The sequence below is a fragment of the Sturnira hondurensis genome, unplaced genomic scaffold (genome assembly GCF_014824575.4).
Source record: "Sturnira hondurensis isolate 20B ecotype Veracruz unplaced genomic scaffold, ASM1482457v3 Scaffold0022566, whole genome shotgun sequence".
Classification (NCBI taxonomy): domain Eukaryota; kingdom Metazoa; phylum Chordata; class Mammalia; order Chiroptera; family Phyllostomidae; genus Sturnira; species Sturnira hondurensis.
In genome coordinates this window covers 4,727,423-4,741,678 of record NW_028095197.1, presented here as the reverse complement: position 1 = coordinate 4,741,678, position 14,256 = coordinate 4,727,423, and the positions used below count along the sequence as shown (strand labels likewise).

At 45.0% G+C, this 14,256-nt stretch overlaps 1 protein-coding gene across 1 annotated transcript in view; it reads right to left on the bottom strand.

Annotated features, from left to right (window-relative positions):
- The window catches only part of DAPK1 (death associated protein kinase 1), a 177,236-nt gene that overhangs the window by 36,752 nt on the left and 126,228 nt on the right, over positions 1-14,256 (bottom strand). The window contains exons 5-18 of the mRNA XM_037036143.1: positions 13,356-13,485; positions 13,139-13,187; positions 13,025-13,051; positions 12,398-12,550; positions 11,999-12,044; positions 9,710-9,799; positions 9,091-9,183; positions 7,728-7,847; positions 7,173-7,271; positions 6,235-6,333; positions 4,849-4,947; positions 3,697-3,894; positions 2,113-2,310; positions 1,437-1,505 (exon numbers count right to left, since the gene is read on the bottom strand). Coding sequence (XP_036892038.1) covers positions 1,437-1,505; positions 2,113-2,310; positions 3,697-3,894; positions 4,849-4,947; positions 6,235-6,333; positions 7,173-7,271; positions 7,728-7,847; positions 9,091-9,183; positions 9,710-9,799; positions 11,999-12,044; positions 12,398-12,550; positions 13,025-13,051; positions 13,139-13,187; positions 13,356-13,485 — 1,470 coding nt within the window. The remainder of the gene's footprint in view (positions 1-1,436; positions 1,506-2,112; positions 2,311-3,696; positions 3,895-4,848; positions 4,948-6,234; positions 6,334-7,172; positions 7,272-7,727; positions 7,848-9,090; positions 9,184-9,709; positions 9,800-11,998; positions 12,045-12,397; positions 12,551-13,024; positions 13,052-13,138; positions 13,188-13,355; positions 13,486-14,256) is intronic.

Below are 14,256 nucleotides of genomic sequence, written 5' to 3'. Positions count from 1 at the left end.
ACAAAGGGTGAAGGGCTGTGTGTTCTGCATCATCTATTTCCTCTCCTTTCATGTGTCCCCTACCATGGCCAAGTGCAAGAGCCACTCTCCTGATCTTCGTACGAGACAAGGGGAGACTGAGCAAGGTCTGTCACACTGCAAAGAGTGGCAGAGATAGTGACAAGTTCATGTCACATCCCGGTGATGGGGGTAGGATCGGAATGGCCACTTTTCTCTGGAGGAATTGGATCCGGGTGAGGAGATAGCCCACGACGGCAGGAGGGACAGTCTGCCGCCCGCAGGGTGTAGGCTGTCGCCGTGCAGGGCCCCTCCCAGAGCTGGTTACTAGGGAGAGTCCAGGTAAACCCTGCTGTGCTTTCTGGGGAAAGAATGTCTTCCTCTCTGCTTTTCTGCACATCTTTTAAGTTCCTCTAGAACCCATTATCTTTCCGAACAACGACAAGAAAAAAGCTGACACTGATCCCTCCACAGAAGGTGACAGCCCCATGGAGTTGCTGGGGCTGAGCCTCTGAGCGCTGAGGGCAACCTGGGGTGCTCGTCCGCAGGTCCGAGCTGCTCATCAGCTGCCTGCTGCTGCTCCAGGCTGGTTCTGCAGAACCGTCTCAACTTTGCTGCTGATTCCAAGAGGCTGAAATTGTGAAACTAATGAGTTTTCCTCCAGCTGAGCTCAACTCAACGACAAAATTATCTATTGAATGCCCTCTGCGTCCATCTACAGTATCAAAAATGTCCAGGCTGCCTAATAAGTTCAATAATGAAAAGAAGGTTGAGGCCTTCCCATGAAATGAGCCAGTTGTTTTTAAACACTGGCCAGGCCTGTGCTGCGGGGTGTGTTAGCGTATTTATTTAACCAGCGCACTTTCTCAGGCAGGCGTGCGGGGAACACCCAGTCCCTCCTTTAGGTTAGTGCGAAACAGCAGGAGACACGGTGCCCCTTCACCTCAGCAGCCTGTTCAACGGCCAAGCCTAAAGGTATTCACCAGCGTGAGGCGATGTTCCTTACAGCCGCTTTTTATTCATTTACAGACTCCTAGAAAGAAAGCCAAGCTCTTGGTGCTTCTTAGTACTACGTTTGGCTTCCCCTTAAGCCACTTACATAACTGACTTGCCAAGATTAGAACGGGATAAACTACGAAAGCGACCAGCAGCTCATGGCTAAGACCAGGGATGTTGCCTATTCCCATTTCTAGAATGTGAGGATTACCAATTTCAATTTCCGTTAGAACTAATCATGTAATATGCAACAGGAATAATTTTTCGATAGACATAAAATGAGCTGGAGCTCTTTCAGATATTAATTCTTTTACTTCAAATCATCATAAATTAAATTTTGCCGGGATCATGCCTACCATTTATTATAAACTTTTCCCACAATTACTAAAAATGATGTTACTTGGACTTTGTTTTTAACACAATCGTTATAGAATAGTGATTGCCTTCCACACATTTGCAGGGTCAGATCCACATGCACAATCAACTGTTTCATCTTGTTTGGTGATGAAAAGCTAGATGGTATTCGGGGAAAAGCAAGGTATTAGCTAACTCATAGAAGTCAACATAATAAGATTTAAAAAGAAAATCAACCTGGGAACATGGAATTATTTATTTTCATTTCTTTTTTATTCCCCAACTAATAGGATTCTCTTGGTCTTACAAAACGTACTTAGCACAGAAAAGGTGTAATAAACTTTGGACCATGCAGCTCTCAGTGGGGGAGAGCTAAGCAGAGAAATCTGGTCCCAGGAACCTCAGTCAGATAGATCGTCACTCACTGGGTGTTTCCTGCAGACCTGGAGCTCCAGAAAGAGGCCTGATTTGTACCAGGTTCTCTGATTCTTCTCCAGGTGGGTGGTGTCTGTCTGTCTGTCTGTCAATACCCACAAGTAGTAAACCAGGCTAGGTAGGAAGCACTTATGAATGCCGTCATCTGCTCTTACAAAATTCAGAAGTCCTATGTAAGATACAACCTAAAGTGGAGAGCCCTGTGCAGAAGAACAGGTCCACGTGGGTGACACTGACTGAACAATGACGAGGTGCAAAGAGAAACTCGGACAAATCCAGAGGCAGGTCAACGGCCATTGGCCCTTCAGGGCCCTCTCCCTCTGGCTTTACCTTGTTTGAGAGGTCCAGATTGCACTTGGCTTCACAGAGGGCCACCACAATAGGCACATTGCCATCTTTGCAGGCCACGTGGAGGGGGGTGTTGCCGTGCCTGTCTTGGAAATCGACGAAGCACCCCTGGCCGATGAGAGTCTGGATGACCTCCATCTGACACCGTCTCACAGCGAGGTGAAGAGCGATGTGTCCGTCCTGCAACAACAGAACGCCAAGGGATGAGCACACCCATGTAGGCACCTGGCCTCGCCTTTCTAGCTGCCATGGGGCCAGGTTTAATCGCCACCAGGATCCCTAAAGGAAAGCCTGAAGGAGGATTAGAAACCAGGAGCTTTGCTCCTGGGTGTGGCAGGGAGAGGCCCCATACACTCCACTCTGAATGATCAGACTATGCTCACCACCAGCACGATTAATCTAGGCTTGGCCAGTATATCGGACCAAAAGATCGGACCCTTCTTTTTGTCTCTGAACATACAGACTTAAGGAACTGTTGGTACTCCAATGGTCTGTTTTATCCAGCAGGTGAAAAATACTTTCCAAAACATTTGGTCAGCCACCTTTACATCAGGAGAAACCGAGAAAGGGACATGAAGTCATTTGCTCGAGGGTTGTCATACACGTGAAAAGCAAATACGACACACTTAACTCCTGTGATTCACTGAAGACCAGCCTGAGAGTTCCTTCTAGCTACTACAGAATCCCTGGTGAGCAGGTGAGTTGAGTTTCAGGAGCTGGGAAGGGGGTTTCAGAACATTTCTATAAGTTATCTGTCGTAGGGTTTCTAAATCTCAGCATTTTGACATTTTGGTCCTGTCCTGTGGGACTGTAGTATATAAGCAGCACCACTGGTCTTTACCGACTAGAGGCCAATGTGATGCCCACCCACGGGGCAACGAGGAATACATGTCCCCAGCCATTACCAAATGGCCCCTGGGGGCAAGGTTGCCCCTGGTTGAGAACTGTTTCTCTGTACCAGGAGGGTTTAGAAACTGCCATTTGGGGAAGAAAATACTCCACAAATGGCAGATTCTACATGAACTACAGTGTCCAAATTGAACTGTAGGTGGCAACATCACAGCCTCATTTTAAGTACAAGTTAACAACAAACATAGATTATATTGGATTTGTTTAATTAAAAAAGGAACACGTGGTCCAGACTAGAGAAATAAGAGTGGTTTATTGTCCTTCTACAAAATAGCAGGTGATGGAAACAAATAAAAAACCACCCATTTTTTTGTTCATCTACCAAGTAAATAGTGTGTTGCCAATTTCAGTCCTAAATGAGGATTGTCTTGGGCTCAGCAATCATCACTGTACCTGTTCCGAGCTAAAAAGGCTAAAGATAAAGGAGACCCGAGTAATCTGGTCACTTCATAAATTCTGTTACATGCCCCAAGTAAATATTCATTATTAAACAGAATCTAGGAAAGTTCACAGAATCTTTGGAATCTTTCTCAGAGAAGAGAAAGGGCAATTACAGCTTGCCGCATTCAAGACAAACTCACTGAGGAAGCCCTGCGGGGCCTCCAGCCCTGCCCTCCCCCATTGCTTCTGAGTCTGACACCTTCACCCACAAAGCACCTTGTCAGAGGCGTTAAGGTCGGCTCCGTGTTCAGCCAGACACTCGACGATGTCGTGGTAGCCTCTGGCGGAGGCTGTCAGGAGGGGCGTCTCTCCTTCTCTGTTCTTAACGTTCACGTTGCAGCCGGCTTCACACAGGACTTTGGCCACAGCGTAATAGCCGTGCCAGGCAGCACAGTGCAGAGGGGTTTCTTCTTCCTGGTCGAGGAGACAAGTGTGCAGGGCAGGAGATGGCAGTCACATGAAAGAAAGCACAGGCATGGTGAGAGTCCCTGCTGAATTCGGCAGCCAAGTCAAGGCGACGGAGAGCAAGTGCTAGCAGCTGCTGGGGTGAGACATTAACCTGAAATCAGAGATGGGCCTCTCCTTCACTAGTGTTCTTTCCTCGGCACTTGTGTGTCAGACGGATTTGGCATTCCCAGCATATGAGTGGCAACTGGCTTTTGGGAACCCACTGGAATCAAGAGCTCAGCTCTTTTGAACAATACAGGCCCGGGGTAGGTGAATTTTTAGCGTCTTTCTTATAAAAGTGCCTACGTTCACTTTGTCGGAGATTACTAATAGGAGAGACTTCTTTGGACAAGAATGCTTCTAACAATCTTAATTCCCCCGGTTTCTGCCATGTATACAGCACAGGGATGAGTCACATAGGTGTGTTACTGCTGTAGCAAGTGGAACGACCATGCTTTAATAAGTCAAGTAAGGGCTTGCCGTGAGGGCTTGCCGTGAGGGCTACGGGTTGCAGGGGTGTGTTCATGGTTGACATCATTAGACACACGTGTTTGTCTATGAGAGGCCATTCTGGTGTACTGGCCACTGCCAGGGACTCTGGAACCAGACGGTGTGGTTTCGAACCCCAAACCCCAGCTTTGCCACTTAGGAGCTGCATGAACTTGGGCAAGATACTGAATCTCTTCCCCGCCTCGGCTTCCACTTCTGTAAAATGAGAATGATAGAAATAGTAACCCACCTCATAGGGTTGTCCAGAGGATTAAATAAATGAATGTTAATAGTGCTTCCATCTAAGACCCTGCCCTCTGGAATCTAAGCAGAAACTTGGATAAAACTCAGAGGACTGGGCCACGTCACTGTCTGCCTGGACACCCATGCAGAGAGAAGAAGGAAGAGAGGACGGCAGCCACCAAGACGCACCTTGTCCTGGAAATTGGGATTGGAGCTGAAGCTGCACAGTAACTGAACCACGTCGGCGTGGCCGTAGCGAGCTGCCACGTGAAGGGCTGTCTCTCCAGACTGCAAGAGAAACAGCGGGCTGTGGGGACCGGAAAGCACAGGCTGGAGGCCCACCCCACACATGCCTGGCTCCCTGTCCTCCCCCTGGGAGGTGCCCACCCCGCTTTGTCCGGATGCCCCTCTGGTGACAGGGCCAGGGACCCCGAGGTGGAGTGCCCACCACACGGCCAGAGGTAAACCCACACACCTGGCTCCTCCTGTTTGTCACAAAACCCCCAGGGGAGAATGCTTTCCCTGGTCTGTGATGGCTGTTTTCAAACTTCTCTATCTACTGGTGCTTTATGTGATTTCTTTAAACACAAAACTCCCTTTTTTAACAACAGGTTCATCACATGGCAGATATTTAAATATATAATTTCATTTACTAACACATTTCAGATTTCATTGTCTAAGTTGAGATTCTCATTTCGTATATTCTCAGAGATTTTAAAACATCATTATTCAGGCTGTACAGTAATTTTCAGTGCATTTGTAATACAGGCAATTTCCTTACGGTGTTTTCTTTATATCTGCCAAAAAATCGCCAGAGTAAACTGATTAAAACAAAGCAAAACAAGACACTTTATTGCCACCTGACAGAAGACTGCCTTAATAACTTCACGTGTCTTTGATACGAATGTCATTTTTAGACACGGTGCCGTGCACGAGCCACACAACTGCGCGTGACAGCTCTGACCAAACATGACGAGTCTGCAGGTGTGGGAAGGCAGACAAGGGCTACTCAGGAGAATCACGACGGACGAGGAGGTAAGACTCCGAGATGCAGGTGCAGGGCTGTGGTGCGGACTGAACGACACACGAGTGTGAAAGTGGGGCATCTTGCGAAGGCAATAGTTTTTATAACGCCTTTGCCCCCAAAAAGCCTTACTTTACGTACATTGTCTCATTAATCCTTCTAGTGTTAGTGACTGGAAGGGCCACATGGCCAGCCACTTCACCAATGAGGAGAACGGTACAGGGACAGGTACATGGGGAGTCAGTTCGGGGATCAAGCGCGGGGCTCTTTCTGGCTGTCTTTCTACGAGAACTTTGAGTTTTCACGTTAGTCCTACAAGGCGATTCGCTGCTTCCGTATTATGGCAACTATCCAGCAGATTTCAGCTAAAAGCAGATTTTAATATTAGAGCAAGCCAAAGGGAAAAACGCATTTCTAGATTAAATTCTCTGTAGAGATTTTAGTCCTAAATCCTTGTTCACTGGGTCCTGGCATGCGTGGCAGGCTGATGCTCAAATGCAGCCTTTTCCTACTTCCCCCCATCCCTACAAAGAGATGTGATGTAGCCTTACCTTGTCTTTAACATCCAAAGGGCATTTGTTCTCATGGAGAAATTTCAAGGTATCTACGTGACCATGCCGAGAGGCCCAGTAGATGGCATTGGATCCACCCTGTACGAAACCAACATGCAGTCACATTTCCAGAGAGCTGATGGATCTGAACGCGTGTCACTCAGCCACACTCTAGTCCCCTTCCTAGGCGATGGCAAATTCCTGAGAAGCAACTTCCATGAGCAATAATGCCCCCATTTCATTTTTTATTTTTGCATAGGGACCGAGGGGATGTAAGATGCTAACGTTCCAGGGAACTGGGGGAAGGGGATAAGGGACCTCTGTGTATTATGTTGGCAGATTTTTTTGGGGGGGTGAATCTCAAATTATTTCAAAATAAGTAGTTCCTTTATTTTTTTCTTAAAACTTTTATTTGAACTTCTGGTTAGAATTCCCTGTATTTTCAAGGGCCAGCTCTAGTCCTCTGACAGTTCTATTAAAGTCTACGGAAGCTGATGACAGATCCATTGTAATGACTATCAGCTGTCAATCAATGTGTCTACACTTTCAATGTGATTTATATCTCAAAGCACATCCTCCTTCTCTGTGGTCCTAATAAACAAGCAGGCAAATATATTTCTGTTGAGATTAATTAGACCACTAAAACTTTTCCAGATGTGACATCTTATAACACTGTTGAGTAAATGTGATCAGTGAGGAGAAAACTCTAGGGTAGTATACACGCAAAGGCTGACATCCAAAACCAGCCCAGAAAAACATCGATGTTTTCCCCTTTCTTTTTAACGTATGTTATATTGGACCAGGCTATTTAAGCAGCTCATCTTCCTTTATAGGAAACTGAAGTGACATACATATTATTTTCTCTGTTACCTCTAGGATTAGAAACATTTGGGAATACTTAAAAAATTAATTTATTTGTGATAAAACAGAATTATGACCTTATCCTGGACATCAATTCTTGAGCCTCTTTTAATAAGCAATTGCAGCATCTGAATATTTCCACAGCCAGCAGCAATAAGTAGCGGAGGTGTCCCATGCTGGAATAGGCAAGAAAAAAATATTATTTTTCAGGTATGGCAGGAAAGAAAAAGCCCAAACTGCTGTCCCACACACCTTCCTATGTCTCAATAGGTGCAGAAGGACTGCCACATGACAGGAATGGAGGACAGTCAGGACATAGCCCCTTTTCTCTTTCGGATTCACTATCCAAGGTGACATTTTCATTTGCAGGATGAGTAGATTTAAAATTTCATGGTTGGAGTTATAATTGGTGCCTGAGGAATGGCCTTGCGTGAGGAGAGGAACTGAATGCAAAAAAGACCTTATTTCTAAGTTCACTTCACTCTCTAAATAGAAGTTTTTTTTCAATGTATGGAGTTTGCAACCAGAAGGGAAAATGAAGAAGCGGATGGGGGTCTCTCCACTTTGGACTTGGAGGTGCACAGTCACCATGACCACCACCCTCTACCATCTTTGACAGAACAGCATCAGACCTTGTTGGGTTGGTTAACATCATAGTTGGACAATGAGCCCAGGAGGTGCTGCAGGCCTGGGACATTGTCATCATTGATGGCATGGATGATGGCTTTCATCACAAAGGAGTCTTCCTCATCCTTGAGAGAGACAGCAAAGAGATTGTTATAACATGTCCCCACGATCGGCAGGGTATGGTATGAATGAGAACTGAGGTCTGGGAGGAAGTCTTCCCACCTGGAGTTCCTATACCACCCTGGGTCCCTCTTCTACCTTAAACTTTCCTTGCAATAAATATAATTTCTCCCAACTGATTACTCAGGATGACTTTAATGGATAGCATTTAATCATTCTCATCATCTTACTTGGATTAATAGTTTTTATCTTTTCTTTGGTTCCACTGCCCCCCTCACTCAATTCTCAACTGCAGGCTTCCTCCTCTTCCTCTCCCTTCTTCTAACTTGCTTCCCTCCCACTTCTTTGTCCTTTTAAACACTTCCTGTCTCTCTTTCCTCTACAAGGCTAGAGTTCGAGCCTCAGGGAAACGACTGACTACAGGGAGAAAATAAAGAGCTAGTATCTGCTGATGTGCGATTCTGCCCTTGGAGTCCCGGGGTTCCACTCAGGAAACACCAACTATTCAGTTACAGGAGTAGCCTGGTTCCCACAGAATCACCCTGTCTGCCTTTCCTGGAGTCCCCTTTACCTCCAGTGTTAACAAAGCCCTGTTGTCTGATTGTCAGAGGAAAGTCTTGTCGAATTCAAATATGTCTGGTCATATCTGAAGAGTTAATCTGTGATTAGGTTTCAGTTTGGATTAAGGGAGAAAATTATGGAGTTGTTCTCAAGGGCTTCAGGCAGTCAATGCAATGACAACAAAGCAAGTGGGTGCAGCCTTCTGGTCTACCACCAACTGCACCAGCAAGCCCTAGTGCATTTTCCTTGATTTTCTGGTGTATATGTGTGTTTAGTAGGAGGATTGTCTGCCCTTTTTATACTACTACAATCCAAAAGTCTCCCAGGTCAATGGCAACAGAAGGCTCTCATTTTAGTTCATAAAAATTAAAATGAGCTCTTCCCTCTTCTACTGGCTTCCCTCTCTTCTATCAAATTGTGTGTGGGGGAGGAGGTGAGTGGTAGTGTCAAAGAGTTAGTGGGTGGGAGTAGATATAATGCCAATTAAAACACAAAGAAAAAGGATGAAGGAAGGATTAGAGTATATCAAACCAGCCACCCTAACTCCCTACCCCGAGTAGAGGAAGGGTAGACCTTACATTTATATGACTTCAGGTTTTCTGAGCTGTTGAACAAATCAAACAACCTGGACATTCTGAGTCCACAGCGCTAATGAAGAACCCCACCAAGGCCAACACATCTGCTTACCAGAGTGTCATCGCTCCTGGCAACACTCATGTTACTTCTGGACAAGAACGACCTGGACAATCTTTGGCACAGTGATATCAAGCGAACGGATTGCTTTAAAGAAAAGAAAAGGAGGATGAATAAAGGCAGGGGGAGAGGAGGAAAGAGAACTTATATAACAACACTCGAACTGGTGCAAATGACAGCCTCTGAGAAGGCATTCTCTGATGACAGCATGGATTCCTCAGGGGCAGGCACGGCGGAGCATATTTGCTTAAAGAACAATTCTACAGTTGTTATAAATCAAGACAACAGAACAGAGAGAAAGCCTCTGTCTGCATTTCAGAAGAACTGGATTTCCTATCTCTTCCCTACAGAACTGGATTATTAAACTACAGAACTGGATTTCCTACATCTCTTCCCTCTTGATATTTTGTTCTTTATTCCTTGAGGAATTAGATCTTACCCTAGCAAAACCCTGACATGACCCCCCCTTGGAGAAGCATGGTAGGTGATGGTCTTGCCCTGTGTCCTTGGTCCCAGGCGAGCTGGTAATGGTAGATAACGGGACTATCAAAGCTCATACAATTGTTGGAAATGAACAGGAAACAGAATTCGTAAAGCCATATCATAATCTTACTTTCCATTTTTTCCGGGCTGCAAACTTCTTGAATTTCTCCATGTTTACTGCTGATGCTTTTCTACTAAGTGCTTGTTGGGTGTCTTTCGGCTAAAATGGAAGTCCAAGAAAAAAGATTAGAGCTCTCAAATTATAGAAATGTGTTACATGACACCTTTTTGAAACCTATCATTACTTGCTTACACATTCACTTTGCTGAAATATCAAAACAAATTGAGATCATATGCAAGATCTAGGAACCTAGTCTGCAGAAGCTAACTCTTGTGGCTGAGGTTTGATATCATCTATAAAGATTAGATTTAGGGGAAAAGTTGAAAAGTTGAGCCTGGGTCAACCCGAATTACAACTTTCCATAAGACAGCTTGGGAATGGCAAGGTGCACGGTGAAGCCATGTTACGAGGCATTTGAATATCATCAAGTAATTTAGACTTGGAGGGACCTCAGAGGTCAGTGAATTCAGTCTGTCTGATGGCATTAGATAGATGGCCTTCTACAGCATCTTTTTCAGGAAGCCATGCAGCTCTATCTCTGAGAGGAAGAGACAGGGGAGCCCAGGCAACTGCCAGGACCTTGAACAGACAGAACCTACTTCCGTGAGGCAAGTCATTGTATCGCAGTCTGCCATTGGCTCCATGACTTTATTCTGTAACTGTCATGCTCTTCCGCCCTTAGGCCTTTCTGTTCTAGCTGAAGGAACTTTAGTTTTTTTAAAAAAATTTTTATAAGAGTTTATTTGAACCAAATTGATGCTGGGGAGAAAGATTTCAAATGCTCTGGAGAATGACAGATTCGGTTTCTTTTATGAAATTAAGGACGATTACATGATGATGAGCAAAAGCGTGGAGGGGATTAAATTACAGGAGCGCTAACAAGATATATGCTCTTTTGAAGGTAGTTACCCCTTTATTTCAAAGATGTATTAACACAGATGCACAGCAACAGTGGACAGGGCTTGCTTAAGGTGAAGACAAACCTTGTCATAAAAAAGCTTTATACCTGGCAAGGGGCAGCGGGCAGCTTGTCCCAGGCTAATCCCCTGAAGCTGTCCCCAAGCCCCCTTTTCTTGGACTTCCCAGTGAGCTAAGGCAGCTCGGCCTAGACTCTCCTGTTGCTTCCTGTATGCGAAGCCCTTCCTGTGTCTCTGACCCCAGCTCTAACAAACGCATCCTCACAGTTACCTGCCCTCGTGTTGGGAAATCTCTCCTACATGAAGTCAAGGACCCACACACCATGGGTTGGCCCTGGGCAGACCTGCTTGGGGCCAGGCCCCCTGTCTGGTCACCATGTTTCTAGCATAAACCTCCCTCCACAGACCACATTCCCATGAGATAATGACTTTAGATTCACCAGATATACTGGTTCTGCACCTTATTACAATGTACGCCACCTCGTAGAAGTATGTCTTTGCCCTCTGTTTAAAAATATCTAGGTGTGAATTTGCTTTCTAACATGTTGGTTCTTTTTCTTCTGCTCCTATGTACCCGTTAAAGCTATACTTTACAACATATAATATTTGATTAGTCAGCAAATTAAAAGACTACTATTGACTAATCAATAAAGTGGCCAAGTTCACTGAAAGAAGTAATGTATAAATACTTTCACATTTTGTTATTGCACATCTTCTAAGAATTAGCCATGCTAATGGATTTATTAAGCAGTAAGTAAAAAACAAGTTATATTCCTAGGGCATGACTACCCACTACGACCTGCCCACGTAGGAATTTGTGACTGGATCGCCCAGTGAGGTTACCTCCCATAGGATCCCTTTTTTCCATCCATAGCAACTTCAGCTCTTTAGTCCAAATGCTGACAGGTAGGTGAGTAAAGGTGTAATGTGCGAGGGGGTGGCTGCAGGCCCCGGCACAAAGGCGGCTGTGCCCGGTTTCTGATGGCCTCGTGGAAGGAGGGCTCAGTTTTGGAAGACCTTCCAACTTTTCAAAAGAAGTTGGAGATCCAGATTTGATATATTTAAATGCTGGAAATTAATTTTAAATTAAAAAAATATTGCTTGGGCCAACATCCCACAGGTCAAACCAAATATGGCTATTGAATAGACTTGACCTTCAGCTCTCTGTTTATAATCCTGAATTATGATAGTTTTCTCCTCTCCACCTCTGCTATCATTAGCATACTTTCATCTGTTAGTTCTGTTAAAATACGGCACCAGCAGCAACACAGTTCTCCAGAGGTGCCCTGTGGTTCGAACCCACAGTCACTAGTGACGACCTACAACAAATGGATTTCAGGATGCCCTTTCAGACTCAAGCCAATCACGATACACAACTTACCTTGATCCAGGGATGCTGCAAACTATCTTGAATTGTCATTCTCTTCCTTTGTGGGGAGAGGGAAAAGTGAAAGAAAAAAAAAACACTGTGATTATAGAAGCAAACACTAACGACTGTTTCTATGCTGGCTGCACCTACAAAACAGTTCTGGAAAATATAGCTGGGGGCTGCTTCATGGTAGCAAGCCGGAAACAACATCAGTCTTTGTGTGACCATTTCACTCTGCCTGCGGGACTGATTGAGCAGGTACAAAGGTCCCTGCCTGCATTTTCAGAGGCATTCCACATGGCACACTTCCCCTTGCCAGGAGCGAACATCCAGGGTCTCAGGAACATGGTCACGTGCATAGAACAGGGACTAACCACGGCTGAGCACCTTTCCGGGACAATATACACTCACTTTGGATCCTTGACGAGCAGTCTTCTTATGAAATCTTTGGCTAGGGCACTGGTATTACTGAAGTATTCTTCCTCAAATTCATAGTTGACAGCAGATACATTTGCTAACGTTTCTTGCTTAGTGTCTCCGAGAAATGGTGAGGCCCCACTGAGGCTGTTAATAAAGGAACACGAGCAATTACCTCTTGAGTGGTCATTTCATCCCCACGATCTCTGATAAGGGGAGTGAGAAATAAGACTGATCTGGCGCTTGGACAATCGCGTAGAATTCTATTACATTTTATAGGGCATTTTAATTGTCATGCCCCAAAGCTTCAGCTTAATGCGACGGATGCATTTACAAAGTTAGTTTGGAACAGCATCTAGCAGGTAAAAAGAAGACCCTTCCCGATTTTCTCAGTGATGGACAGAGGTGCTTTCTTCCAGCGATTATGCTGCAGTTTCTGACGGCTCACTTTGAATTAGGAGAACACGCCTAATTCGTATAAACCAAACGTGTTCTGGGGTGTAAAATGAATGTTTACGTAAAAAGCATGCATAAGCAGAAGAGATCAACATGGCTGGTGAGTAAAACATATGGTCTCAGAGAAAGAGGGAAAGAATACCAGTCGTGCATTTTAGTACTTACAGAATATAAGTGATTACCCCAATACTCCTAGACACAAAAGAGAAACAAAAACAAACGTCAGAAGAGCAATATGATAAATCAGAAAAATGACAACGTCAAGGGCATACTACTTACCACATGTCTGCCTCGAGACCAAGAGGCTCATAGTTGACTATCTCAGGAGCTAAGGGGACATAAATGCACGTTTAGTTTTCTGAAGGAAGTGACCAACAGGTAGTATCTACACACGCAAATCAGGAACATGTACCAGGGAAATGATGCTATCGCCGGGGAGATTTTGCCAACACAATGTTTAGGAGAAATAAATGACCACAGGAGCAAAGAAACTTACCAACAAATTCTGGCGTCCCAAATATGTTTTTGAATTCATTTCCAAAGTCAATTTTATGGGCCAGCCCGAAGTCGATGATCTTGATCCGAGGTTTGGGAACATTTCTATCCAGAAGCATTATGTTCTCGGGCTTAAAGGAAAAGAGAAATAGTGCTGTGATGTTCAGAGCAGCGATATTCACCATGACTGACAGGTGGAAAAAACCCAGTGTCTCCCAGACAAGATCGGGGGCATGCAGGGGGGCGTGGCTGTAGACCCAGCACCTATCAACAGAGGGATGGATAAACAAAATGAGGGAGATACATATGAGCGAGGTTATTCAGCCATAGAAAGGAGGCAGATTCTGAAAAATGACACAACGCGGAAAAAACTTAGAGACATTATACTAACTGAAATAAGCCAGATAAAAAAGGGTAAGTCTTCTATGGCTTCACTTGTATGAGGTTCTTGGAACAGGCAAGTTCACAGAGACAGAAAGTGGAACGGGGGTGGGGGCAGGATGGGGAGTGCCCGTGACGTGGACACACGGCTTCAGTGTGGGAAGATCAACACTGGCAATGGCTGCACAAGCATGTGAGTGTACTGATGCCACTGAACTACATAGTTAAAAATGGTTAGACTGGTGAATTATGCTCTTTATTTCACTACAATTAAGAAAATAGCAGCCATGATATGCTCTGCTGAGGACAATCCAGGTGGCTGAATAGTCCTTCCTCTCCCCTGAAAAAAACAACGGAAAAATAGGTATGAAGGGTACATTCAAGAAAATACCAGGAGCAATAAATGTTTCGGTTTCGGTTCTCCCAGTAGTAGGCCTGTGACAGGGATTCGGGTTCAAGTTGCTTATGTGGGGGCCACTTGGTAGAGAAATGGGGGGACAAGCAATAGAAGGAAGCTGTTA